General features: G+C 44.0%; 2 protein-coding genes and 1 pseudogene across 8 annotated transcripts in view; 1 reads left to right on the plus strand and 2 right to left on the minus strand.

Annotated features, from left to right (window-relative positions):
• Nucleotides 1–6,824, plus strand: part of kl (klotho) — a 118,684-nt gene extending 111,860 nt beyond the window's left edge. The window contains exon 5 of the mRNA XM_072477003.1: nucleotides 6,156–6,824. Within this exon, the coding sequence (XP_072333104.1) occupies nucleotides 6,156–6,484 (329 nt within the window). The 3' untranslated portion in view covers nucleotides 6,485–6,824. The remainder of the gene's footprint in view (nucleotides 1–6,155) is intronic.
• A 5,787-nt stretch (nucleotides 6,825–12,611) lies between these two features.
• LOC140391939 (stAR-related lipid transfer protein 13-like) overlaps nucleotides 12,612–25,318 on the minus strand; it is a 938,750-nt gene continuing 926,043 nt past the window's right edge. For 6 of the 7 annotated variants that reach the window (XM_072477005.1, XM_072477004.1, XM_072477010.1 and 3 more), the window contains 3 exons: nucleotides 23,297–23,514; nucleotides 20,648–20,824; nucleotides 12,612–14,218 (listed from right to left, as the gene is read on the minus strand). In XM_072477005.1, coding sequence (XP_072333106.1) covers nucleotides 14,101–14,218; nucleotides 20,648–20,824; nucleotides 23,297–23,514 — 513 coding nt within the window. In that variant the 3' untranslated portion in view covers nucleotides 12,612–14,100. Of the gene's footprint in view, nucleotides 14,219–15,750; nucleotides 15,854–20,647; nucleotides 20,825–23,296; nucleotides 23,515–25,318 lie in introns of all 7 variants that reach the window. The other variant, XM_072477006.1, reaches the window with a different exon arrangement.
• On the minus strand, nucleotides 16,287–16,495 carry LOC140392196 (U2 spliceosomal RNA; annotated as a pseudogene).

The raw sequence follows: 25,318 nt of genomic DNA on the forward strand, positions 1-25,318 counted from the left end.
GCGGATCCTGTTAGGGTGGATATCTACCTCTCCACCCTGTACCCTGGCGTGGTGGGGGGAACCTGCTGGGAATTCTTGACGCTTGAATAGGTCAAATTTGAACTGAGGGGAAGGATGGAGGGGTTCTACAATTCATGGGCATTATTCACTATGCAGTTTCGAGAATTGGATTCCATCGAACATTGGGCGGGGTGGTTGTGAGTGTTGGGGGGAGGGGGACTGCATGTGTTAATGATGACAATGGGTGATTCCTGATTCCTTTTTGCTATTTGTTTATGTTAACGTGCGGGCTAATGTTTGGGCTTTGCTGGGAGATGGGATCGTTGTTATTGATATGGGGATTGACATTACATTCGTTACTGATTATTGTTGGGTGTAAATTTGGGAGAAAATGTGAAAAGGAGAATGAAAATATTTTTTTTAAAAATGTTTGCCCTGCATGCTGGACTCAGCGGTTTGCCTTGTGGAGGGAGAATAGACTCAAATGTCCTATTGACCTGTTTGCGAACAGGACCTTTGCGAGCTTTCAGCTAAATTTAATTTACTCGAATCAAGTCTTTACCACTATTTTCAAGTTCGCTCGCACTGTCCATCCTTTTATCAACTACCTCCAAGTTTCTGTAGATGGCAACCATTTGTCTTACTTTAAAGAGTTGATTACTGAAACTGTTAATTTTACTGATTATTTTTGCATAGTTTTGTTTGTCTCGTTATTATCGGGGTGGGGGTTGCATTATGGTACTGTATTGTACTTTGTTTACCTGCTCCATTCCTCTTTTCGAAATCAAAAAAAAATTACAAAAAAACCCTGATTCCATGTATTTCTATAACTCCTTTGTCCTTTCCCATGAAAAGACAAAACATTCCAGGGGGGGAATGGTAACTGCTCCAGGATTTATGACCTTTCCTTAAGAGTATTTAGGTTTAGAGCCTTTTATACAGCTGTCAGTGGGACTCTTAAAATTTCTCAGTATTTTTTTAAAATTTAAAAGTGCCCATTTGGTTTTTTTCCCCCACGGCACAGTGGTTATCACTGCTGCCTCACAGCTCCAGGGATCTGGGTTCAATTCCAACCTCGGGTGACTGTGTGAAATTTTTACTTCCTCCCTGTGTCTGGGTGGGTTTCTCCGGGTGCTCCAGTTTCCTCCCAGTCCAAAGGTGTGCAGGTTAGGTGGATTGGCCATGCTAAATTGACACTTTGTGTCTAAAAGGTTAGGTGGGGTTACTGGGATAGGGTGGAGGTGTGGGGCTTAACTAGGGTGCTCTTTCCGAGGGTCGGTGCAGACTTGATGGGCCTCCTTCTGCACTGCAAATTCAATTTTTTTTTGGAAAATATTTTATTGAAGCATTTGTCATTTTCACAGTTTAACACATTAACATTTCTTAAACAGCCGCGTGGGCCGACACACGCAAAACACCTAAAAAACAAAAAACAGTAAAACAACGTCCCCTACTATCACTGTCCTTGCCCCTAATTACGCGTATACCAAGTTCCCCGTCCTTATCTAACATTAAGGGGCGTGATTCTCCACTCCCACGCCGGTTGGGAGAATCGCCTGGGCCGCCAAAATCTCCGGGGACGCCAGTCCGACGCCCTCCCGCGATTCTCCCAAGCGGCGGGAACGGCCCGGTCGAGTTTCGCAGGCCGCAGGCCGGAGAATCGCCGGAGACACCCAAAATGGCGATTCTCCGGCACCCCCCGCTATTCTGAGGCCCGGATGGGCAGAGCGGCCAGGCCAAAATGGCGGGTTCCCCCCGGCGCCGTCTACACCTGGTCGCTGCAGTCGTGGGCGGTGCGTGAACGCTGGGGGGGCGGCCTGTGGGGGGACGAGGGGGGGATCCTGCACCGGGCTTCACCTGCAATGTGGGGTGGCCCGCGATCGGTGCCCACTGATTGTCGGGCCATCCTCTCTGAAGGAGGACCTCCTTCCTTCCGCGGCCCCGCAAGATCCGCCCCCCATCTTCTTGCAGGGCAGATTTGGACAGGACGGCAACCACGCATGCGCGGGTTGGTGCCGGCCAACCCGCGCATGTGCGGATGACGTCCGTTATGCGGTGCCGGCCGCGTCATCTATGCGGTGCCGCTTTTACGCGGGCGACAAGGCCTGGCGCGGGTAGATGACGCGGCCCCGATACTGGCCCATTGTCAGGGCCTGAATCGGTCGGGACAGGGGCCGCTCCGCGCCGTCATGAACCTCAATGGCGTTCACGCCGGCGCGGCCACTTCGGCGTGGGAGTGGAGAATCGCGACCAAGAAGTCTTAAACCTGGGGCGAAATTCTCCTACCCGCCCCACCATATTTCTGCGCCGACCGGCCGGCGGGAGTCTCCGAAACACCGGCCGGTCAATGGGGTTTCCCATTGTGGGGCACCCCCACGCCGTCGGGAAACCCCCGGGCGCCGGCAGAACGGAGACTCCCGCCGGCGGAGAATGACGCCCCAGACTTCTTACTGTGCTCACCCCTGTCCAACGCCGGCATCTCCACATCATTATCTAACATTGCTATGCCTCCTGTTTCCCCCCCCCCCCGCTTACTGCCGACGTTCAATTTTCCTTGAAGAAGTCGATGAATGGCTGCCATCTCCGGGCGAACTCCTGAGTTGATCCTCTCAAGGCGAACTTGATTATTTTCCAGGCTGAGAAACCCTGCCATATCGCTGACCCACATTCCTGACATCGGGGGCTCTGAGTCCCTCCATCCCAGCAAAATCTGTCACCGGGCCACCAGGGAGGAGAAGACCAGAACATCGGCCACCCTCCCCACTCCCTTGGCCCCCCGGATCTTCCGATACCCCAAATATTGCTTGTTCTGGACTCAGAGTTACCTTCCCTTCCAGGACTTCTGACATAACATCCGCTAATCCCTGCCAGAATCCCCACAATTTTGGACATGCCCATATGCACATGATTTGCTGGGCTACCACCACACTGCCCACATCTGTCCTCCAACTCCTCAAAGAACCTGCTCAACCGGGCTACCGTCATGTGGGCCCTGTCACACAGCTACGTCTGGCACACAAGGATGAATTGACTCTCTTCAAGGCTTTTTCCCAGTTCCATTTCCAGCTCTCCTCCGAGCTCCTCTCCCACTTCCTCTTCAACTCCCTGATAGGGGCCCCTTCCCACTCCATCAACTCCTTGTATATCTCTGAAACCATCCCCACTCCAACCCCTGTTTTTGACATTACCTTATCCTGTCGTCCCCTCAGGGGGAGGCGAGGGAAGCTTGGAACCTGCCTCCGTACAAAATCGGGAGACATTGAAAAAAGAAGAGCAGTCTTGGAAGGACCGTCATCTTTACCATCTGGAGACGGCGGGCGGGAGGCGGCCGCACAATGGAGGGCTCCCATTCAGCAACGGCATTTTCGGGGTTTTAAGCCCGGTCCCAGGGTCGCGGAGGCGGCAGAAGCAGGGAGAAGGCACGGAGGAGGCACAGTGAAGACACAGGAGGAAAAAAAGAACAAAGAAAAATGTCGAGGGTGAGCAAGAAAACGGTCGAAAAAAAACAGCTGGAGGTCCGTCGGGGAGTGGAAAGGTCACCGCGGGGTCACCAGGAAAAATGGAGGCTGGAGCACCACGGAAGGCCCCACTGCTTACGGCTGAAGAAATAACTAAGGTGATGGCTGCGGAATTTGAAAAGCAGTTGGCGCAGATTGCGAAATGCATGGAGACGGTGAGGAAGGAGATGAGGGAGGTTTTGTGTGCGCTGGTAGAGGAGGCGGTTTCCCCGGTGATGACGGCGGTGGCGAGCGCAGTGGCGGAGGTGCGAGAGCAAGGGGAGGCGCTGAAGGAAGTGGAGGAGACGTTATTGCAGCACGGTGATCAACTTGCCTCGATGGGGAAAGAGATGCGGAAGGTGATGGATACTAACAAGGATCTGCGAGGAAAAATGGAAGACCTGGAAAACAGATCCAGGCGACAGAATTTGAGGATTGTGGGGCTGCCCGAAGGAGTTGAAGGACCGAAGCCGACTGAGTATTTTGCTGCGATGCTGGCAAAACTATTGGGGGAGGGGGAGGATCCCTCCCGATATGAACTGGATCGGGCTCATCGGTCGTGGAGGCCTGCCAAGGGCAGTGACTCTGTGCTTCCGTAGGTACAGGGTGAAGGAGAAGGTCCTAAGCTGGGCCAAGCAGAAGCGGGTGGTGCAGTGGGCTGGAGCTGGTATACGTGTATACCAGCACTTTACGGTGGAGCTGGCAAGGAGGCGGGCTGCCTTCAACCGGGTGAAGAGGGCACTGTACATTAGCAAGGTGCAGTGCGGCATTGTATATCCAGCGAAGCTGAGGGTGACTTACAAGCGCAGGGACTTTTATTTTGGAACGGCAGAAGCAGCGGAGGAGTTTGCGAAAGCAGAAGGACTGTGGCAGAACTGACAAATTGGGGAATGGCCATGTGCCGATGTAACCTCATGACTGTATTTTCTTCTTTTTTGTATCACTGCGCGCAGGTGTAGAGATTAAAGGAGCCAATGTGGTATATATTTGGACGAGGGAAGGGATGGGACTTTCACTCGAAATGAGAGTTCTTTGGGGTGTAGGTGGATATGCGGGGTTTGTGTGCTAAAAGGGGATCTTTGGGCTTTCCTAGGGCCGGGCAAGTGGGAAAGGGACCCGGGCGGGGGCCTCCACACTGGCCGGTTTAAGCCGGCCAGTGAACGGGGGTGAGGGGAGGGGTTGCGGCCATCGGAGCCTGGCAGAACAGGGTCCGAGTGGTCTAGCCGGGGTGGAAAGTTGGGGGGAAGAAACCGAGGTTGGGAGGAGGAGTTTTACAAGAGTCAGTGGACGGGAGGAGCTGGAGTCCTGCGGTGTGGGGGGGGGGGGGGGGGGGGAAAGAGCTGTGTAAAATTAAGGGTGACTACGGGTAATCCCTGATTCCTTTTTGTCATTTGTTTATGTAAACATGTGGGTTGAGGTTCGGGGGTTGGTGGGTAGATGGGATTGTTGTTATTATGGGGACTGACATATCTTGCTGATTATTGTTAATTGTTGATGGTTGTAAACGTGAGAGAAAATGTGAAAAAGGAGAATTAAAAAATGTTAAAAAAAAAAATCTTTAATGTCTGGACCCTCCCCGCCAGCGTCAGCGGGAGCATGTCCCATCTGCGGAAGTCCCTTTTCATTTGATTGACCGCTTTGCCCAGATTTAACTCGTGATGCTGCCCCCAATCCTTAGCCACTTGAATCCCCAGATATCCAAAACTCCTCTCAACCATTTTAAAAGGTAACTCCTTCAGTCTCCTTTCCTGCCCCCGTACCTGGATCACCAGCATGATTCGATGATTCAATTAAGGGGCAATTTAGCATGGCCAATTCACCTACCCTGCACATCTTTGGGTTGTGAGGGTGAGACCCATGCAAACACGGGGAGATTGTGCAAACTCCACATGGACAGTGAATTGGGGCTGGGATCAAACCCGGGTCCTCAGCACTGAGAGGCAGCAGTGCTAACCACTGCACCACCTCTTGAGATTTCGAAGTTGACGTGAGTTCCAAGGAAGACATAAAGGTAATAGTAGACTTGACCTTTTTGATGTAAGGAAGGGAGAGATAGAGAGTAGAAAGTTTGACAACTGGGAAATGGCTGCATGTAACCAGGTGGAATCACAGCTGAAGCTTGTTCTGTCTCAGATTCCATCAGCATTGTTTGAAGTGTGACTTGTCAGACTGCCCTTTGAGGTGGATGTAAAAGATCCAACAGCTGATTCAAAAAAGAGCAGCAAGTTCTTCCATTTACCTACCAAGCACTCATTGCTCAACCAACTTTATTAAAATTAACATATTACCTCTCATTGTGTACCTTATCTGCCCACTGCGGATCTCGTCATGTACGAACTGACTACCACATTTATCTCTACAACAAATAGTCTGACTGCTGGCTAAATTAATTTGACTGGAATTGAGAGGGACATAAAATTGTACTTCAGTGTGGGTGTCAGTGGATCACCTGCCATTATAAAACCTGATTGAAATTATCGGAGAGAATTCAAGCATGATGTTGTCGGCAGCTGCCTGGTTCGTACCCTTGTCAAAGTTGAGATGTCCCAAAGCTGCGACAAGGCGGTATTTAAATTAAAGAGCATCTTTACAAATGTTCAAGTTATAGTTGTGGACATCATGACATTTATCCTGACATTTGTACAATTTGTTTTCCAGCTATAAAACTGGACGGAGTAAATATTCGTGGATATTTTGCTTGGGCCCTAAGAGATATCAGCGAACCAAACTATGGCTTCTACACTTCCAATCGAGCAGCTAAACTCTCTGTTGAATATTACAAGAGAATTGTGGATAATGGCGGATTTCCTACATCAAAAATCACCAGCACAAAATGTTACCAAGACTTATATTCTTCTGCAGAATGTAATCCTTTGTACTTAAGAAAACAGTTACTGATTTTTGCATTATGTACGTTAAGTGTTTTTACAGCGACTATGTTTATAATTATTTATTATTCTACAAAACGATGCAGAAAATACAAGTAAAGCATTCTATATAAAGAAATTGTTGTGAGGAAGATAGTCATTTATAGTGTAACAAGAGGGATGTGTAAAGTAATGTTCTGTCTGGTCAACATCCCGGTTTCAGCTTTTGGTTCTAATTTTTCCTTTCTTTCTGAAATTCTCACCCATTCAATACTTAACATAACTGAGTCTGGACAGTGAGTGCATATTTGACTGCTGAGGAATATCAGTCCCAATCTTGTCTTCACCCACCAGTCACACATATCAGGGGATCATTTTGACTTTGCGAACCGGCAGCTCCTTTTGCCTCTTCCCCAATATGTACTTCAATTGAAACCAATAAAAATTGGGAAAGACTTAACTTGACTTGCTGATTTGTTATTGCCTGTTTTACACTGTTCATTCAAGCCAAAATGTCCCCATTCTCTCCTCAGCATCACATAGCAGTCAGGAGCAGTATGACTCCTCCCTTGTACAAGGCCAACTGTAGCATCCAAATGAACAACCAGAGCTAAACCAACTAACTCAAGACAGCCTAACAGGTTAATCCTAATCTGCATGGCCTTGTGCTACACGTGGCAATGAATTTAACCAGTGATCCACTGAAAATTGAGTGGATCCATTCTTCCATTGAGTTACAAAGTTTGAATCATATTTGAAGAATATTATGATCATAGTATGAAACCACTTTGAGCAGAGCAGGAGCATCAGTCAAAAAGTGACAGCATTACAACTTTAAAGTAACTTTCATCTGTAGTTCTCTGCATGGAATAGATATCTGAAATTTAGGAGTACATCTAATTCACGGCTTCACTTTTTTCTTGACCTCTATTCATTTCAATATATGAGATATGGTGGTCTGCAAACCAGGGATGCTCCCAGATTTCAAATATACATTCCCAGTGATCGAAACTCCATGCCAGGAGCACCAAAGACAATAATTTGTCTTTTAGTTTATTCCAAGACAACAATGGGCTAAGAAATCCAGGGAGGCCCACTCTGCAAAAGTGTGAAGGAGCAGATCTCCTGACTTCTTATAAAGCTTACTACAGATCCCCATCCAAATTACAGGAATGGTGTCCTAATCATACATGGGGCAGGCTGCCAGCATCCTGTATTGGCTTAGCAAAATTTGCCCTGATCTTTGGACATGTGAGCTCTGGATGGAGCAGATAGGAAGTTTTGCCATTGGTGGAAGGTTCGAGAACCAGAAGACACAGATTTTAGGTGAATGCCAAAGACAACATGAAAAAAAATCCGTTTTACACAGCATGTGGTTAGGATCATAGTGCGGTAGCAGATTATATGATGGCATTCAAAGGGGATTGTAAATTTTGAAGAAAAATTTGTAGCATTATGGACATAAGGGCAGCGAAGGACTGTGATTCTCTGGTCCTTTATAGCATTAACCATCACAAAATGTGCAGAAAGACCACCGTTCATAGAGTGCATCAGTGCATGACCATGTTGATCTGAGAGATGATGTGGGTTGATGAAATAAGACCTTTCTACAGTTTCTCATCTCATCAGTTGCTGTATTGGGTAGGTTGCCAAGGGCAAAAATTAACTGATTGGAGACTGAAAAGAATGGGAGTCAAGCCTGTTTGCACATAGGTGCATTCTGGTGGTTTGGGCGGCTCTGAAGTAGTTCAATTGTTTGTTGTCGGCTGCTGGAGGATGATATGCAGTGCCAGTGTAGTGTGAGACAGAGAATCAAGACATAAAGCAGGTATCAAAAATTGTCTGGCAAATATATTGTCATTTGAAAAGCTCATACTCAAAAGCGCTCAATCTTCTAGCTTTTACACAAAATATTTATTTGGTTTGCATCCATTGGTTTGTTTATAGCAATGTTGATAACAATAGTATTGCTTATTTTAACTGTCCTTATCTTTACAAAAGCAAGTCGTGCTTTTGTAAAGTTTGAGTTTGCCAATCATCTCATTTTCAGGATCCACAAATGAAGTAATGAAGATTTTTATTCCAGGATGTTTAGACACTGCATTGTCCTGTTATAGAAACAAACTGATGTTTGTACTTTAGCAAATCCATTAAGTGTATATTCCAGATAAATGTACACTCGATAGAAAAGTATCATTTGAAGAGGTAGAAATCTTAAGACACAAGCAGCTCACAACAAAGTCCGGACATCATGCAAAGTTTAAAGATTCTGTCACAGCTGTGTATCATTCTAAATGGAAATGAAAGTGTTTAAAATATATTTTTAGATGTGCATATTTGTGTGTGTGTTAATATACAGTTTAGTTATTGTTAAGTATAACGATGAGTATGCTATTTATAAATAAAGCATGCAGAAAATTTATCTTTGTAAAAGCTGCACATGACAACATTTAATTACTGGAAAGTGCTCATTAATTTTTAAAAATTGTAGCAACATAGACATTGTTTGAATTCGTTATCAAGTTGCTAAATGTCTCAAGTATTCAGATAGTTATGGATTATCATTGGTTCATTAAAAACTCAAATGGTTCAATTTGTTGCTTTTTAATGTCGATTACTACCAGCATCACTGGATATTGTTACAATAATAATCTTTGTCACAACTAGGCTTACATTAACACTGCAATGAAGTTATTGTGAAAAGCCCCTAGTCATCATAGAATTTACAGTGCATAAGGAGGCCGTTCGGCCCCTCGAGTCAGCATCGGCCCTTGGAAAGAGCACCCTACTGAAGCCCGCACCTCCACCCTATCCCCTTAACCTAGTAACCCCACCTAACATTTTTGGACACTAAGGGCCAATCCACCTAACCTGCACATCTTTGGTCCACAGAGGGAGAATTCAGAATGTCCAAATTACCTAGGAGCATGTCTTTCGGGAACGAAAGAGAAAATGCTGTAAAATCTCAGCAGGTCTGGCAGCATCTGCAGGGAGAGAAAAGAGCTAACGTTTCGAGTCCAATGACTCTTTGTCAAAGCTAACAGACAGAGAAAGTGGGAAATATGTCTACTGTGGAGTGAGAATGAAAGATGAGTCATAGCCACAGAAACCCAGGGAAACAGGGTGCTAATGGCCACAGAAACCAAGGGGAAAGAGTGCAAATGGCAGTCCCTCAGAGAGAACAAAAGGCGTGAGAGGCCAAACAGCAGAGAAACTAACATCAAAGGGTAAACTGTGACAGATGTAGATGTGGGGGGGGGGGGGGGGGAAGAGGTAAACAAAGGGGAGAAAGGGTGAGGAAAGGTGGATAAGATTGGGGGGGGGGGTGTTATATATATATATATATATATATATAAGAAAGACAAGAAAGAAAGGGTAAAAGACAGTTAAAATGAAATGGCATGAAAACAAATTGGTCAAGGTGGGGTAGAGCTGATCATCTGAAGTTGTTGAATTCGATGTTGAGACCAGAAGGCTGTAGCGTGCCTAACCGGAAGATGAAATGCTGTTCCTCCAGTTTGCATTGCGCTTCACTGGAACATTGCAGCAGAACAATGACAGACATGTGGGCATGGGAGCAGGGTCTTTTGTTAAAATGGCAAGCAATGGGAAGGTCAGGGTCCTGAATGCGCACAGACCGAAGGTGCTCAGCAAAACGGTCACCCTGTCTGCGTTTGGTCTCTCCGACATAGAGACCACCACATTGGGAGCAGTGAATGCAATAAACCAGATTGAAAGAGGTGCAAGTGAAACGCTGCTTAACCGGGAATGAGGGTTTTGGGCCTGGGATGTTAAGCATGGAAGAGATAAAAGGGGCAGGTGTTACACCTTCTGCGATTGCATGGGAAGGTGCTATGGGTGATAGGAGAGGTACTGGGTATGGTGCAGGAGTGGACTAGATTATCTCGGGAGGGAATGGTCTTTGCGGAATGCTGACAGAGGGAGTGAAGGGAAGATGTGTTTGGTAGTGGCATCACACTGGAGTGGGCGAACATGGCGGAGGATTATGTTTTGCATACGGAGGCTGGTGGGATGAAATGCGAGGAGAATGAGGGGGTCTCTATCCTTGTTCTGAGACGGAGGGGACCTGTGGGAGGAAACCAGAGCACCTGGAGGAAACAGACATGGGGAGATCATGCAGACTCCGCACAGTGACCCATGCTGGGAATCGAACCCGGGACCCTGACCCGAGGCCATAGTGCTAACCACTATACTACCGTGCTGCCAATAATGTTCTATTGCAACAGGCCTGAAAATTGACATAACCAACCCTCCAACCCCATTACAGGCAGGCTTGGTTATAGGCTGGGAGTGCTCCAAAATCACAATGACTTTAAGGCTGAATCATTTTGATCTGTTAGTACCATGAGTCATCTTTGTGCCCCCCCCCCCCCCCCCCCCCCCAAATCCAACAATTAAGGTACGGTGGAAGAATGGGTGTTATTCTGTTATCTGTAAAGTGACAAATGTCAATTAAATTCACTTTTACATCAACACTGCAGATAGACAAAGGTGATTCAAGTACTATTTTAGAGAGCAGTGTTGAAAATACGTCAGGGTGAACGTGAAAGAGGTGGTGGTGGTTGGGGGGGGGGGGGCGGGAGCACAGAGAGGTTTCCACAACCATCAAGTTTGTATTGGTATTTTTCTTACTGGGAGACACCTAGTCTAACCTCCATTTTCTGCTTGCTCCCCATCACATTTTAAAACAATTCATAAGCATAATTTCAAAAATATTTTGTGGTGGGAGAATATCCATCTAACAAGGTGTAGAGCAAGATTACTGCACTCTGGAATCCTTTTAGAAATTGATTTGGAGCCTTGAGGGGGCAACTTTAAAAAAAACTCCTAATTAGAACATATGTGAGGTGGTTACAGGAATAAGAATATGTTCTTAATTTTCCTCTTTTCCTAGAAGTGATTAAATGGGGTAGAATTCTAAATGTCAGTTCTTCTCATTACTGGGTAAATGTACTTAGAGCCCACACTTCCAATGAGGCGTGGAGGTATGGAGTGGAGAATTGCCAATAGACTGTTGCAGACCTATCTTGTTCAAGCTGGGAAAGTCGATGTGAAATTTTCTACATATTCCACTGGCAAGTTGAAACTATACCCAAGTTAGTTGGAGGATGTGGTTGCTCTTGTAATTGTTGCTGCCGAGCATCAATGGTAGCTCTCTTGGCTGAGTCAGAAGGTTTGGGGTTCAGAGCCTGGAGTACATAATCTAGATTGACACTTGTTGCAGGAGTGAGAGCAAGTTCTGCTGTATCTGGATGAGATGTTAAACCAAGTTCACCTATCCTTTCACAAGTATGTGAAAGATCCCATGGCCCTTTGTAGGAACGAGCAGGAAGGTTCACTGACCAGTGCAATATTTATCCCCAAAGTAGATAGTAAGGTCATTTATTTCATTGCTGTTTGTGGCCTGTTGCTGTGTGTAAATTGCTCGTCACATTTCCTACATTATAGCAGCAACTATAGTTCAAAAGTGTTATTGATTGGAAAGCACTTTGGGATGTCTCGAGGTGAGGTTGTGAAACATGCCATATAAATGCAGTCTTGTTTATGTTCATCTTGAAGTTTCTTCCCTTCAGTCTCTCGGGTTTTTGCCCTTTTCTTCTTTCAGACGGCAGCGGTGAGTAATATGATAGGAACAGGAGCCACTACTGGCTGACTGTAGGTGGGTAGTTGTTGTAGGAAAGATAAGACCAATGATCCATTTCCCAGCTCCTCTCCGAATCATTTGTCTTTTCCGTCTCTTCCATATCACACTTTCATCTTTTTTTACATTTTGGAGTACCCAATTAGTTTTTTCCAATTAAGGGGCAATTTAGCGTGGCCAATCCACCAAGCTTGCACATTTTTGGGTTGTGGGGGCGAAACCCACGCAAACACAGGGAGAATGTGCAAACTCCACACGGACAGTGACCCGGAGCCGGGACCGAACCTGGTACCTCGGCGCCGTGAGGCCCCAGTGCTAACCCACTGCGCCACGGTGCTGCCCTGCACTTTCATCTTTTAAAGTACCTATTCAACATCTTTATCACCCCTCGCCCTCCCTTTCACTCCTTTTCAGTGTTCTCATCTCGTTATCCAGGTGATGTTAGATTTATCAAAATATGAAACTTGTAATTTGCACACAGCATTTATGTCATCGTGTACAGTAAAGAATTGTGCATAAAAGCTCAGGTAACATTTGTGTAACACCAAGAAAATCGTCCATGTAAACATTGGCAATACCGAGAAGTTCTTACTTATACGATGTATTCTTTATTAGTGCATTTTATAATGAGGGGGAAAAAATAAACCTTTTGTACAAGAAAATGAAAATTTTAACCACAAATATTTTAAATGTATCAGAATTTCACACTAAATATTAGATAAACATATTTACAGACAACAAAAATCCAACAAAGAGGTAAAAATATGAGGTATAAATAGTTACATCCTTAAATAAACTTCCTGGTCATACTGAATCCCAATCAGAGGCATAATACTATGTTGAAAATATGGTCCAAGCATAACCATTTGACTCATGCACATATAAAGTGACTATACTCATCAAGGATATAACTGGCGGCTAAGTATGTGGCACTGACGTACTTTTTCACTATTGTTTACAAGTAATTGCAACTCGTACGTTGCATATGAAAATAATACTGTGAAAATTATAATGTGCTTTAAACATGCCCGCCCAGTATAATAGTGGAGTACAATGAAGACTGTATTATCTGCAGAAAAGTCCTTATAAGCTTCCAGTAAAAATTCCTGTTTTTTGCTAATTTGGAGCAATAAATTACTGAAATGCATAATTACTTTTTAAATACATATTTGCATGTTGGCAGGAGGGAGGGAGGACCAAAGACTTTGTGAGACAATCTGCTCTATCTACACATGCACATTATTTTCAGCTCTGTTGATTTTCTTAACTATTTCCATTACGGGTATAGTCAAGCTACAACTGTGTCAAAGCAAATCTGACCTCAACAAAAGGTCATTGTAAAATTGGCCTCACTGTGCAAACACCCAGCTCACAATAGCAAAATAGACCTAAATTTCTGTGGCAAGATTTGGGATCCAAGAGCCAGGAATATCAGCCAGGCATCACAGCTGAATGTTAAAGGCTTAAAATATAGATACAGAATATATATATATTTATACTTCATATATCTTTATTATCTACACATATATATATATATAAAAAATAAGAATGCAGATGCTTCTCAGAAGCATTTATTCCTTGGACTGTGCAAAGCACAGGTTAAAATTCTCTGTAGATTAATGGATCGCAGTTTTTGTATATGTGGCCCAGCATAATTACTGGACTCTAGGCTTGGTGTTCACAGAGTATACGTGGATAAATTAAACATAACAAATGTTGAAACAGTGACTTTCTGATCAGCTCTAGATGCATGATCTAATGCAAATTGTTCCAGCAATGGACACAGGAATTGCTGAAAGATTGAATCAGGACACACAGGAAGGGATCACAATATTACCAAAGCTGTGGATGATGCTAGGCAGCACCACTGTATCTGCAACCTAGAGGAACACATTACAGTGTGGTCAGGCCTTGGCAGAGATATCACCCAATACAAGAATTTCCTTTGTTAGCAAACAAGCTATTCACCATTGCTTTGAATCATTTGACCACTCTTTTGCCCATTTATATTTCTGTCTCGAGGAATCAGCTTTCCCATTCCTTCTATAAATGCACCCCTTCCAGGCTCTTAGCTTTAGATTTTGGTTTCAGGACCCTCTGTGTTTATAGGTTGAAATGAATTTCTGATTCTCCCAGCATCTGCAGCACAGAGGTACCCAAAGGCTTTGTTGTACCATTCTGGAGTACGACCCCTGAAGACAGGAACACAAGAATTTGGATATTAGTGTGATGCATTCCCACAGACTCAAACACCTACAAACATCTGGGAATAAAACAGTGTCAGTCTGCAGTTACTTTCTGAATTAACAACATCCACACCCAGCCATGTTGATAGACCACAAATAACTAATACAGATTATATACCAGTATACCACCATTAGCTTAAGAGAAAGCAAAACTTTAATTTTGTGAAAAAGATGTGCCTTTTTAAAAAAAAAACCAATAGTATCTGTGCTGTTTAATATGACACTGAATAAAGAAAATGCTGAAAATGCACAAATCCGTCTGTACATAATAAAGAACGACATAGGGGTATATTTTACCACTAAGCTCTAAAGACCTGAAGAGCTGACCTATTTTCTTCAACAATTGCTGATTCTTTAGCTGTATGTTTCCAGGAATCTCAGTTTCTAGTTGACTTATTTGATAATAGATGGTTGACAGTTCCAAAGCAGTAATTCAATTGTGCAGTACAACAACATAATTAATCAGTAGAGCGAAGTTTGAGCAGTTTATAAATATCGGCAGAATTTCAAAATTGAATTAGTGCTTTGAAACTCACTGGCTGATATCTTTCTTTGCATTGTATTTTATGAAATTTCTTAGCCTGATGCAATGAACAACCTCAGTAGGTTTGTGATGGTGATGAAACCTCTTATATACAAGACACACATATACATACACACTTTTTATTTTCTTTATTATAGTGTCAGTTATGGTTCAGTTGGTTGCACGCTCACCCCTGAATGAGAAGATTGTGAATTCAAGTCGCACTTAGGTAGACATATCAGTACTGTACTGAACGAGTGCCGCACTGCTCCAGGTACATCTTTCAAAGTCTCTCAAGTAGATGCAAAAGATCTTAGGGCACTAATTTGAATAAGAGCCTCTTTGGGCCACAGGGTGCCTGATTAGAAGGCCCATAAATATTTTTTCCAATATATTTTAAACCTTAAATGAAGATATACTGTTGACGATGAAGTCAAGTATGTTTTTCCCACACCACTTGTCGCAGACCCAGTCTAATAGCTATGTCCTTTAGGACTTGGCCAGCTGTGTCAGTAGTGGTGCTACCGAGCCATTCTTGGGTGATTGACATTGAAATCCCCCACCCAAAGTACATTCTGTACCGTGCCGCCCTCAGTGCTTCCTCCATGTGGTGTTCAGCATGGAGGAGTACTGACATCAGCTGAGGGATGGGTGGGACAGGGTGGTGGTGTGTTATGTGGCAATCAGTAGGAAGTTTCCTTGCCCATGTTTGACCTGAGGCTTCATGGGGTCCAGGGTCAATGTTGAGGATTCCCAGAGCAACTCTCTCCCAACTGAATAACCACTGTGCTACCACCTCTGCTGGGTCGGTCCTTCTGGTGGAATGGGACATACCCAGGGATTCCGATGACACCATTGCTCCTTTTGGCAATAACTTAAATATGGCCCTCTGTTCTTGAACATGCCACGAATGGGAACAGTTTCTCCCCATCAAACCCTCCATGATTTTGAATACCTTCATCAAATCATCTCACAACCTTGTCCAAGAAAACAATCCCGACTTCTCCAAATCATCTACATCCCTGAGGTTCCTCATCCCCGGAACCATTCTCGTGAATCTTTAAAAAAAAAAAAAAAATTTAAGAGTACCCAATTCATTTTTTCCAGTTAAGGGCCAATTTAGCATGGCCAATCCACCTACCCTGCACATCTTTGGGTTGTGGGGGTGAAACCCATGCAAACACGGGGCGAATGTGCAAACTCCATATGGACAGTGACCCAGAGCCGGGAGCGAACCTGGGACCTCGGAGCCGTGAGGCAGCAGGGCTAACTCACTGCACCACCGTGCTGCCTCTCGTGAATCTGTTCTGCACTCTTTATGCCTATTCGCCTTCCTGAAATTCAGTGCCCAGAGTTGGATGTGATACTCCAATTAAGGCCGAAACCAATGATCTATACAAGTTCAACATAACCTCCTTGTTCTTGCACTCAATGCTCCTATTTTTTTAATTTTTTAAAAATGACTTTTTCCGAGTTACAAAGCCAGGGCTCAGAGTGTGGTCAGGGGCGAACCCCTAATCCAGCTCCTCGCCTGCTCAGAGTGTGGGTCAGGGGCGAACCCCTAATCCAGCTCCTCGCCTGCTCCAAAAACCAACTCAAATTCAAATTGAATCCAATTCATGGTCCCCACAAAAGAGACATACCAGATCGGAGCCAAAAGGCTACTACACTTGATCTTAGCCAAAAGGCCGAGAAGCGATTCAATGCACCTATTAATAAAGCCGAGGATACGGAATGCCTTGTTATATGTTCTCTCAAACTCTCCCTTCATTCTCAATAACTTGTGCACATATAATCCAGATCCCTCTGATCCTGCAACCCTTTTAGAATTGTACCCTTTGTTATTGCATTGTCAGAGTTCTTCCTATCAAAATGAATCTCTTTACATTTCTAGGCATTAAATTTAATCTGTTACTTGCCCATTGATTCCACAAACCTGTCTATGCTCCTTTGAAGTTCACAATGCTTCCAGGTTTCGGATCATCTGCAAATTTTAAAATTGTGCCTTGTACACCAAGGCCCAGGAATATATATCAGGAAAAGCAAAGGTCCCAACACCAACTACAAACTTCTTTACCAACGGTGGAACATTTAGAGGAATAGTGCTGCAAGGATTAGGATGGTTATGGAAAAGGACAAAGAATAATTAACTGGGGGAAAGCCAACTCCCATGGATATTCTGAAAAACATCCATGAACCACTGTTTGGCAATCAGCCAATTTCATATCCATGTTGCTACATACCCTTTTATTTCATGAGCTATAATCTGGCTCAAGTCTATTGTGTGGCACGCTATCAAATACCATTTGATAGTCCATGTGCACAACATCAGCAGCTTTACCCATATCAACCCTCTGCTACCTCATCATAAAACTCTAGCAAGTTAGTTAAATATGTTTGCTCTTGGGCAAAATGCAGGTAAATAAGGAAAGCCAACACGGATGTGAAGTATCTATCAATGTTGTCTTGAAATATTGTTTCTAGAAGCTTCACCTCCAGAGTTTAAACTAACTGGCCTGGTGCTGCTGGGTTGTATTCCATCTGGTCCAGGTGCCTTATCAGCTTTAAGTACAGACAGCCCATCAAATATCACCTCCTCGGCAATTTTAAACCCTTCAGGAGTTTCTTGGTAAAGACAGGTGCAACCTCGGCTGTGCCATCGGCTTTCATGTGTAATTCCCCTTTTTGGTTCCGAATCAGCCCCACTCTTTTTACTATTTATATGCTGATAGAAGACTTTTGGATTCCTCTTTTATGTTAGCTGCTAGTCTCTTTACATGCTCTCTTTGTTTCTCATTTGCTTTTTCACTTCCCTTCTGAGCCTTCTATTCAGCCTGGTTCATGGTTGTATTGTCCACCTGACATCTGTGTATTTTCTTCTTCTTAATCTCTACCCCTTTTGTGATCCAGGGAGCTCTGGATTTGTTTATCCTGCTTTTCCCTTTCATGGAAATATACTTCACCTGTGCCTGAACCCTCTCATCTCTAAAGACAGTTCATTGTTCAGATACCATTTTGCTTGCCGACCTTAGACTCCAATTATCTGTGCCTGATCCATTCTCACCCCATAAAAGTTGGCTTTCCCCCAGTTAATAATTATTTGGCCTTTTCCATAATCATCCTAATCCTTATGATACATGATCACTATTCCTCTAAATGTTCCACCATTGACACTGGATATACTTGGCTCATCCCATTCTTGGAACTGGTCTAGCAGTGCCTCCTTTTTTGATGGACGGGAAGCATATTATAGTAGAACATTTTCCTGAATACACTCTAGAACCCTTTGCTCTACTATCCCTGTCTATATTTAAGTAATTAAAGCCCCCCATTATACCTACTCTTTAATTCTTGCACCTTCTGTGATTTCTTTGCAATTGATTCGTCTGGGACAGGGACATACTCCCTCTCCAGCACTGCAATTTTCGCCTTAATCAATACTGACAACCCTTCCCCTTTCCTATCTTTTCTTTCAGAGAATAGCTAATACTCAGGCGCGCCCTTCTTTCAGCCATGTCTTTGATACAGTCACAACATATTTTTGCATGCCAATCTGTACCTGCAACTCAATCTTATTTACCACATGCATTCACATACATGCACAGTAGTCCTAAATTAGATTTTTACTACTTTCTCCCATACTCTAAATCCACCAAATGACTATGTATTTTCTCTTTCTTTGCTCCTATGAAATTACTTACTTCTCTAGCTCTGCCTAGCATTCTAACTTTACTCACATTATTTTCCTTTCAAATGCAGGTATCCATCTCCCTGCCAATTTAACTTAAACCCTTCCTAACCACACTAGTGACGCCGTGAGGACATTGTTAACCGTGTTGAGGTGCAATCCAACCTTTTTGAAGAGCCTTTTGCCCCAGGACTGCTTCCAATGCCCAAGAACCTGATACCCTCCCTCCTGTATCATACTTTGGCCCTTTTTATTTCCCCATTTCTATTCTCACTAGCGCGTGATCCTGGGAGTAATCCAGAGATTCTTTTCAAACCTCCTCCCTAGCTTCTGAAAATCTGACTTTAGGACCTCGATGCCTTCCCTCCCGATGTTGTCAGAAGCAATATGTACCACAACTTCTGGCTCATTCACTTTTCCCGCAAAATATTCAGCATCCTTTCTATGAAATACCGTGCCACAAGGGAGGCAACATACCATGCAGGACTCAATGACGGTTGCAGAAATACTTAACTGTCCTGCTGACTATGGAATCTCCTATAACAACCACATTTCTCTATTTTGCCGTTCCTACCTGCCCAGTCCCTTGGCCATCGGTGTTATGGTCTGAACAGCACTCCTTCTGGGTATTGTCACTCCCAGCAGTCTAACACGGAGTAGCTGTTTGAGAGTGGCACAATCCTGAAGACACCTGCATTTCCCATCTCTTACTCTTCCTGGTGACCGTCCATCAACTATTCTGAACTCTCATTGCCTGTGGGGTGAACACTTCCTGGAATGCATAATCTAGGAAACACTCATCCTCCTTGATATAGCTGGAGACATTTCTTACACACGTGCTCACCCAGCACTCAGATATAAAGGTCATAGAATGAGAACTTGCAGACAAAAATACTTCGCTTGACTTTTTCCCAATAGCAAAGCCTTGGGAGACTTGGTAGTAGAGGGCTTTTCAGACGAACACAAAGCTTTTTGTCCTGCATCATCAGGATAAACGCACTAATGCTAAATTTATACTACTGGATAAAAGGGATACTCCTTGGTTGGCAAGTTGTCTCTGATCGCTTCCAGGTGATTCAAAAAAGACGCAAGGCTTGAACAAATTACTCTAGAAAGGCAGTATTGAACAACAGGTTAAGCAAACAGTTTCATACTGCTACTATGCAGTGGTGACACGGGTATTTTTCACTGTTAAGATATTGCCGCCAATGCAAAAAGATGTCTGCTTACCGCACAATTTCAATGAAGTTGCAATGTCAGGTACGGAGGCCATACATGCCAATGATTGGCTGATCAAATCAAATAACATGATCTGCCAGCTGTTTGTAATAGCCAGAATACAGATCATAGCTAGTGTTTGCAAAACCCCAAGCAAAACATTGACTGTTAGATGAAATTCTTCGATTGGGCAGCACTTGCTGAACAATCTTGAGTGAGCTAACAGGTACACTAACAACTAATTTAAGATAATTATTTGAGCTTTTAACAAGTCATTTACACTTGCTAGAAGCAACCTTCATACACAGAGATCTGTTCTCAACAAACAAAAGAAAATGTACAAGCCTTCCCACTTTTTTTTTTAAATTTTAGAGTACCCAATTCATTTTTTCAATTAAGGGGCAATTTAGTGTAGCCAATTCATGTACCCTGCACATCTTTGGGTTATGGGGGCAAAATCCACGCAAACACAGGGAGAATGTGCAAACTCCACACGGACAGTGACCCAGAGTCGGGATCGAACCTGGGACATTAGTGCCGTGAGGCTGCAGTGCTACCACTGCGCCACCGTGCTGCCCCAAGCCTTACCTCTTTTTGAATGACTTGAAAGCATGAGGAGCCTATTGTTCCCCACCACTTTCTCCATGTCAATTCCTCAGCTAATTAGCTTCCAACCAATCAGAGCCCTTTTTCTCCTTTCGTATAAACTGTCGTGATTGTTAAAATTCGGTATTTGTCCTGGTAAGAGCAAGATGCAAAACTTGGCAACATAACAGGTCTCTCTATTCAGCAGTATTCAAATACTTAATTTTAATCTTAATCTTTTTCTGCAAATGAGATTGGGGCTCTTAAGAACAAAGCTGTCCTCCAAGACTTCATAGCTTTTGTTTCTAAAAGCAGATTTTCAAATTTTAAAAACTGATTAGCAGAACAATAACTTATTTACCTCAAATCAGCTCTGCTGATGTGGGTCATTCTGGATTTCCCAGAGCCACATGGCTCAATCAGACACTGACTGTCAATGAGCATGGCTCGGACTCCACCCACCAAAGGTGCATCATCGTGTTCTATGGAAATGGCCACCAGTGTACATGTTCCCTTTGGTAAATCGGTCCTCCAGGTTCTGAAAAAGACAGGCAGCAGTTACTTTATCTCAAGTTTACAAGAGAAAAGTGGAAACAGAATATTCATTGCAGTGTCCAATAGGCACAGAACTTCATCAGCATCACTGAAGCTCATGGTGATTACAGGGGAACACATTTAAATCAATTAAAAGTAACCTGAACTAAGTGAACACAAAACTCAAGATGACCAATTATTTTAATTTTGGTTTCAATTAGTATTCAATGGAATAATCTATTAATAACACAATGGTTTGTCAGGTAGCTGGGGTAGATTTTGGTACATTTCATGCACCAATACAGAAACAAATCAATTCACTTGTAGATTGCCGATGTGAATGATGATGATATTCTTGGTAATACAGGTATTCTATATTATTAGATGATTTGCATTTGGGGAACCTGGGTCACATTTTCTGCCAAATAAATTGAACCTTGTTCAATGCATAGCCCATACTTTACAAATTGACACTGGCTGTCTGATCAGCTGAGAATTTTCAAGATGTTGGATTAATTGGTTTATAATTCCCTGGTTTCTCGCTCACCTTTCTTAAATAGCAGAGTAGCACATGCAATTTTCCCAATTAAAGGAGTACAAGGAGTATAATTAGGATATTATAATGAATACAGATTCAGGCATCTGCAATGTTCTCTCCTACTTCCCTTAAAACCCTGTGAAAATCATCTGGATTCCGGGAATTTGTCACTTTATTGTGCCATCATTTTCTTCATGACTCTGTACCCTGGGAAGGATGTATTGGCCTTGAATTAGATCTACCAGAATATCTGGACTCCCAAGGGTTAAATTAAGAGGACAGACCAAGATTCCCTGCAATTTTGAAGGTTAAGTGGTGATTTGTTCAAATTTTCAAGGTGTTAAGGGAGAGAGAAAGTAGAGAACCAGGGAGCATAGTCTAAAAATTAGGAAACACTTCTCTAAATAAAGGGTGTTGACATCCATATTTGTATCTACTTTTTAGTTTGCTGAAATTTATTTTTCTTCATCTTCTTCACACCAACTTGCACTAAGCATTAAAACACTGGAGCTTTTTTTAAACCAATGCCTGAAGCTAACATGAACCAAGTATTGGGGAGGAAACAGCAATTCCTTCCTGCATCACAGAATTCTCACTCTCACCAAGTTCCGAACTTTTACACTCCATTTACAATGCACTTTGTACATCACGGTTTGCTTTTAGCCTTCTTGTTGAGTCACACCCAAGTTACAAGTGCTCACTAAACATCCTATTCCCAATAATTAGACTTTGTTCAGGCAATCACTTACAGCACACAGTTAAATGCCATTGACAAGCAGTTTATTTAGTTTAACGATTTGAATTTAACTTAGAACTTTAAACTAAATTTAAGGTCTGATCGCTCACCTTTTACCAGAGAATTTCCACCCTCACCAATTTCCCAAATTATACACACTTTCCATGACCACTATCTTTGAAGGTGGCAACACAAGTGGACAAGGTAGTCAAGAAAGCATACGGAATGCTGGCCTTCATTGGACGGGGCACGAGTATAAAAACTGTCAAGTCACGCTCCAGTTGTATAGAACCGTGGTAAGGTCGCACTTGGAATATTGCATGCAATTCTGGTCGCCACACTACCAAAAGGATGTGGAGGCTTTGGAGAGGGTGCAGAGGAGATTTACCAGGATGTTGCCTGGTCTGGAGGGTGTTAGCTACGTGAAAAGGCTGAATAGACTCGGACTGTTTTCATTACAAAGATGGAGGTTGAGGGGTGACCTGATAAGAGGTCTACAAGATTATGAGGGGCTTGGACAGAGTGGATGGGCAGGTACTCTTTCCCAGGGTGTAGGGGCCAGCCACCAGGGGGCATAGGTTTAAGGTCCATGGGAAAAAGTTTAGAGGAGATGTGCGAGGCAGGTTTGTATTCCAGGGTGTTGAGTGCCTGGAATGCGTTGCCAGGGGAGTTTGTGGAAGCAGATGCATTAACGGCATTCAAAAGGCATCTTGACAAACACATGGATAGAATGGGTATAGAGGGATACGGCACAAGGAAGTGCTGAGGGTTTGGGCAAAGGGGTTATCATGACCAGTACAGGCTTGGAGGGCCGAAGGGCCTTTTCCTGTGCTGTATTATTCTACGCATGTCATTCTCAAACATTATTTGTCGGATATATTCCATAGAACCCTAGTGCAGGAGGGGGCCATTCGGCCTATCGAGTCTGCATCGACCCTCTGAAAGAGCACCCTACCAAGGCCACTCCCTCGCCCTACCCCTGTATCCCCATCTAACCAGCACATCTTTGGACACCGAGGGGCAATTTAGCATGGCCAATCCACCTCACCTGCACATCTTTGGGAGGAAACCCATACAGACACAGGGAGAACGTGCAAACTCCATACAAACAGTCATTCAAGGCTTGAATCCCTGGTGCAGTGAGGCAGCACTGCTAATCACTGCGCCACCCTTATATGGTGTATTCTACATTTACAACTCACCTCAATGTGACAAAGTCCCTGCTGGGGTGAGGAGCCATGCTGTTCAAGACATATTGGAAAATTTCAGTCTGCTTATCCAGCGATTCTGCAATTTTCCACTGGAGTAGGTCATCGTCCCACAGGTGGCGCTCTCTTAGCACTCTATTTAGAACAACAGAAGGCGGTGCCTCTACTTCAACGGACACCTTCCACAGTCGAAGTGGGTGACCATCACCAACCTACAAAAAAAACCAATGGCTTTCATTCATCATTAGAAACATTACATGGAAGCAGTAGGATACATCATTTATGAAGAGGAGTGGAAGAGTTCATAATCTGCAAGTATCAGGTATTAATTGTGGATTTGTGGTTCGCATTCCCACTTCTAGTCAGAAAAGTGGGTTCAAACCCCATTCCAGAGGCTGGAGCACAAAATCAAGTCCAACATGCAGTACCGAAGAAGGTTGCCGTGTTAGGGGTGCCAACTTTCAGTCGAGGCAAAGATCCATGGCACTTTTCGAAGAGTGTGGGGAGCTCTCCTGATGCCCTGCTCATGTTTATCCATCAGCAGGTACCACTAAAACATATTATCTGGTCATATTGTAACTAGAGATGTAGGTGAAGGAGAGACAATAGCTATATTGTATTTCAAAAACCATTCACACAGGAGGCTTTTCGAAGCAGGGAAAGTATGTTAGCCTGGACTGAACATTGGTTAATGGGCAGAACGGAGAGTAGAAATTGGTTTGGCAGGCTGTAATTAGTGCGATGGATCAGGGCTTGGGCTCCAGTTAATTACATGCTATATAAATGACAGATTTTAAAAATATATATTTTTAGTAAGCTTTTGTCATTTTATGCAAAAACACAACAGCAACAGTCAACTAGGATACAAATGTAGTCTACGCAACACCCCACCCCCTCCCTCCCAAGTGACCATTTCCTTGAAATACAATATACACGGTTGCCATCTCCGGTAGAACCCTTCAATTGACCCCGTCACGGTGTATCTAACCTTCTGGAGGTGCAAAAACCCCATTAAGTCACCTAGCCATACCGAGGCACTAGGTGGCATCGCCAACCTCCAGCTCAACAAGACACATCTTTGAGCAACTAGCAAGGCAAAGACATCTGTCATGCACCTGTCCACAGCTCCGGCAGGCCCAAAACCCCAAATATAGCCACTAAAGGACATGGCTCCAACTCAATGTTCAGGATCACCGACATGGTGCTGTAAAAAAAAAAAAAAAAAAGAGACCCCCAAAAACCCACAAGTGTGGGGCAGGATCAGAACATGTAGGTGATTAGCGGGCCACTTCAAACAGCATTCATACTTATTCTCAAACCCCGCAAAGAAACAACACATTCTGGCTTTAGTAAGATGCGCCCTAAACAATAATCAGGCTCAGCTTCACATACGATGATGAAGGGCCTCATTCCACACTACCTCCAATAGGCCCCAGCTCGTCCTCCCATTTGGCCTTCACCCCTTCCGCCGAGATCAGATGCTCCCCCAATATGGCCTTCACAGAGAGAGGATTTGAGTATAGGAGTAGGGATGTAACTGCATAGGGCATTGGTGAGGCCACATCTACATATTGTGTGTAGCTTTGGTGCCCTTATAGGAGAAAGGATGTTCCTGCTATGGAGGGAGTGCAGCAAAGGTTTACCAGGCTGCTTCCTGGAATGGCAGGGGAGACAAAGGAGGCGAAACAAAGGAGTTTAGGATTATATTCATTGGAGTTTTGAAGAGAGGGGGGATCTCATAGAAACTTATAAAATTCTAACAGGATTCAACAGGGTAGATTCAGAAAGAATGTTCCAGAACGAGGAGTCATAATTTGAGGATGAGGGGTAAACCTTTTAGGACTGAGGCAAGGAGAAATTGTCGTCACCCAGAGAATGGTGAATCTGTGGAATTCACGACCACAAAAAGCAGTTGAGGCCAAAACGGTGTGCAATCTCAAGGAGTTTGAAATAGCGTTTGGAGCTAAGGGAATTAAGGGATATTTGGGGGGGTGGGGGAAATCAGGGTATTGAATT

This window comes from Scyliorhinus torazame, chromosome 15, assembly GCF_047496885.1.
Source record: "Scyliorhinus torazame isolate Kashiwa2021f chromosome 15, sScyTor2.1, whole genome shotgun sequence".
In the NCBI taxonomy this organism is placed as follows: Eukaryota; Metazoa; Chordata; class Chondrichthyes; order Carcharhiniformes; family Scyliorhinidae; genus Scyliorhinus; species Scyliorhinus torazame.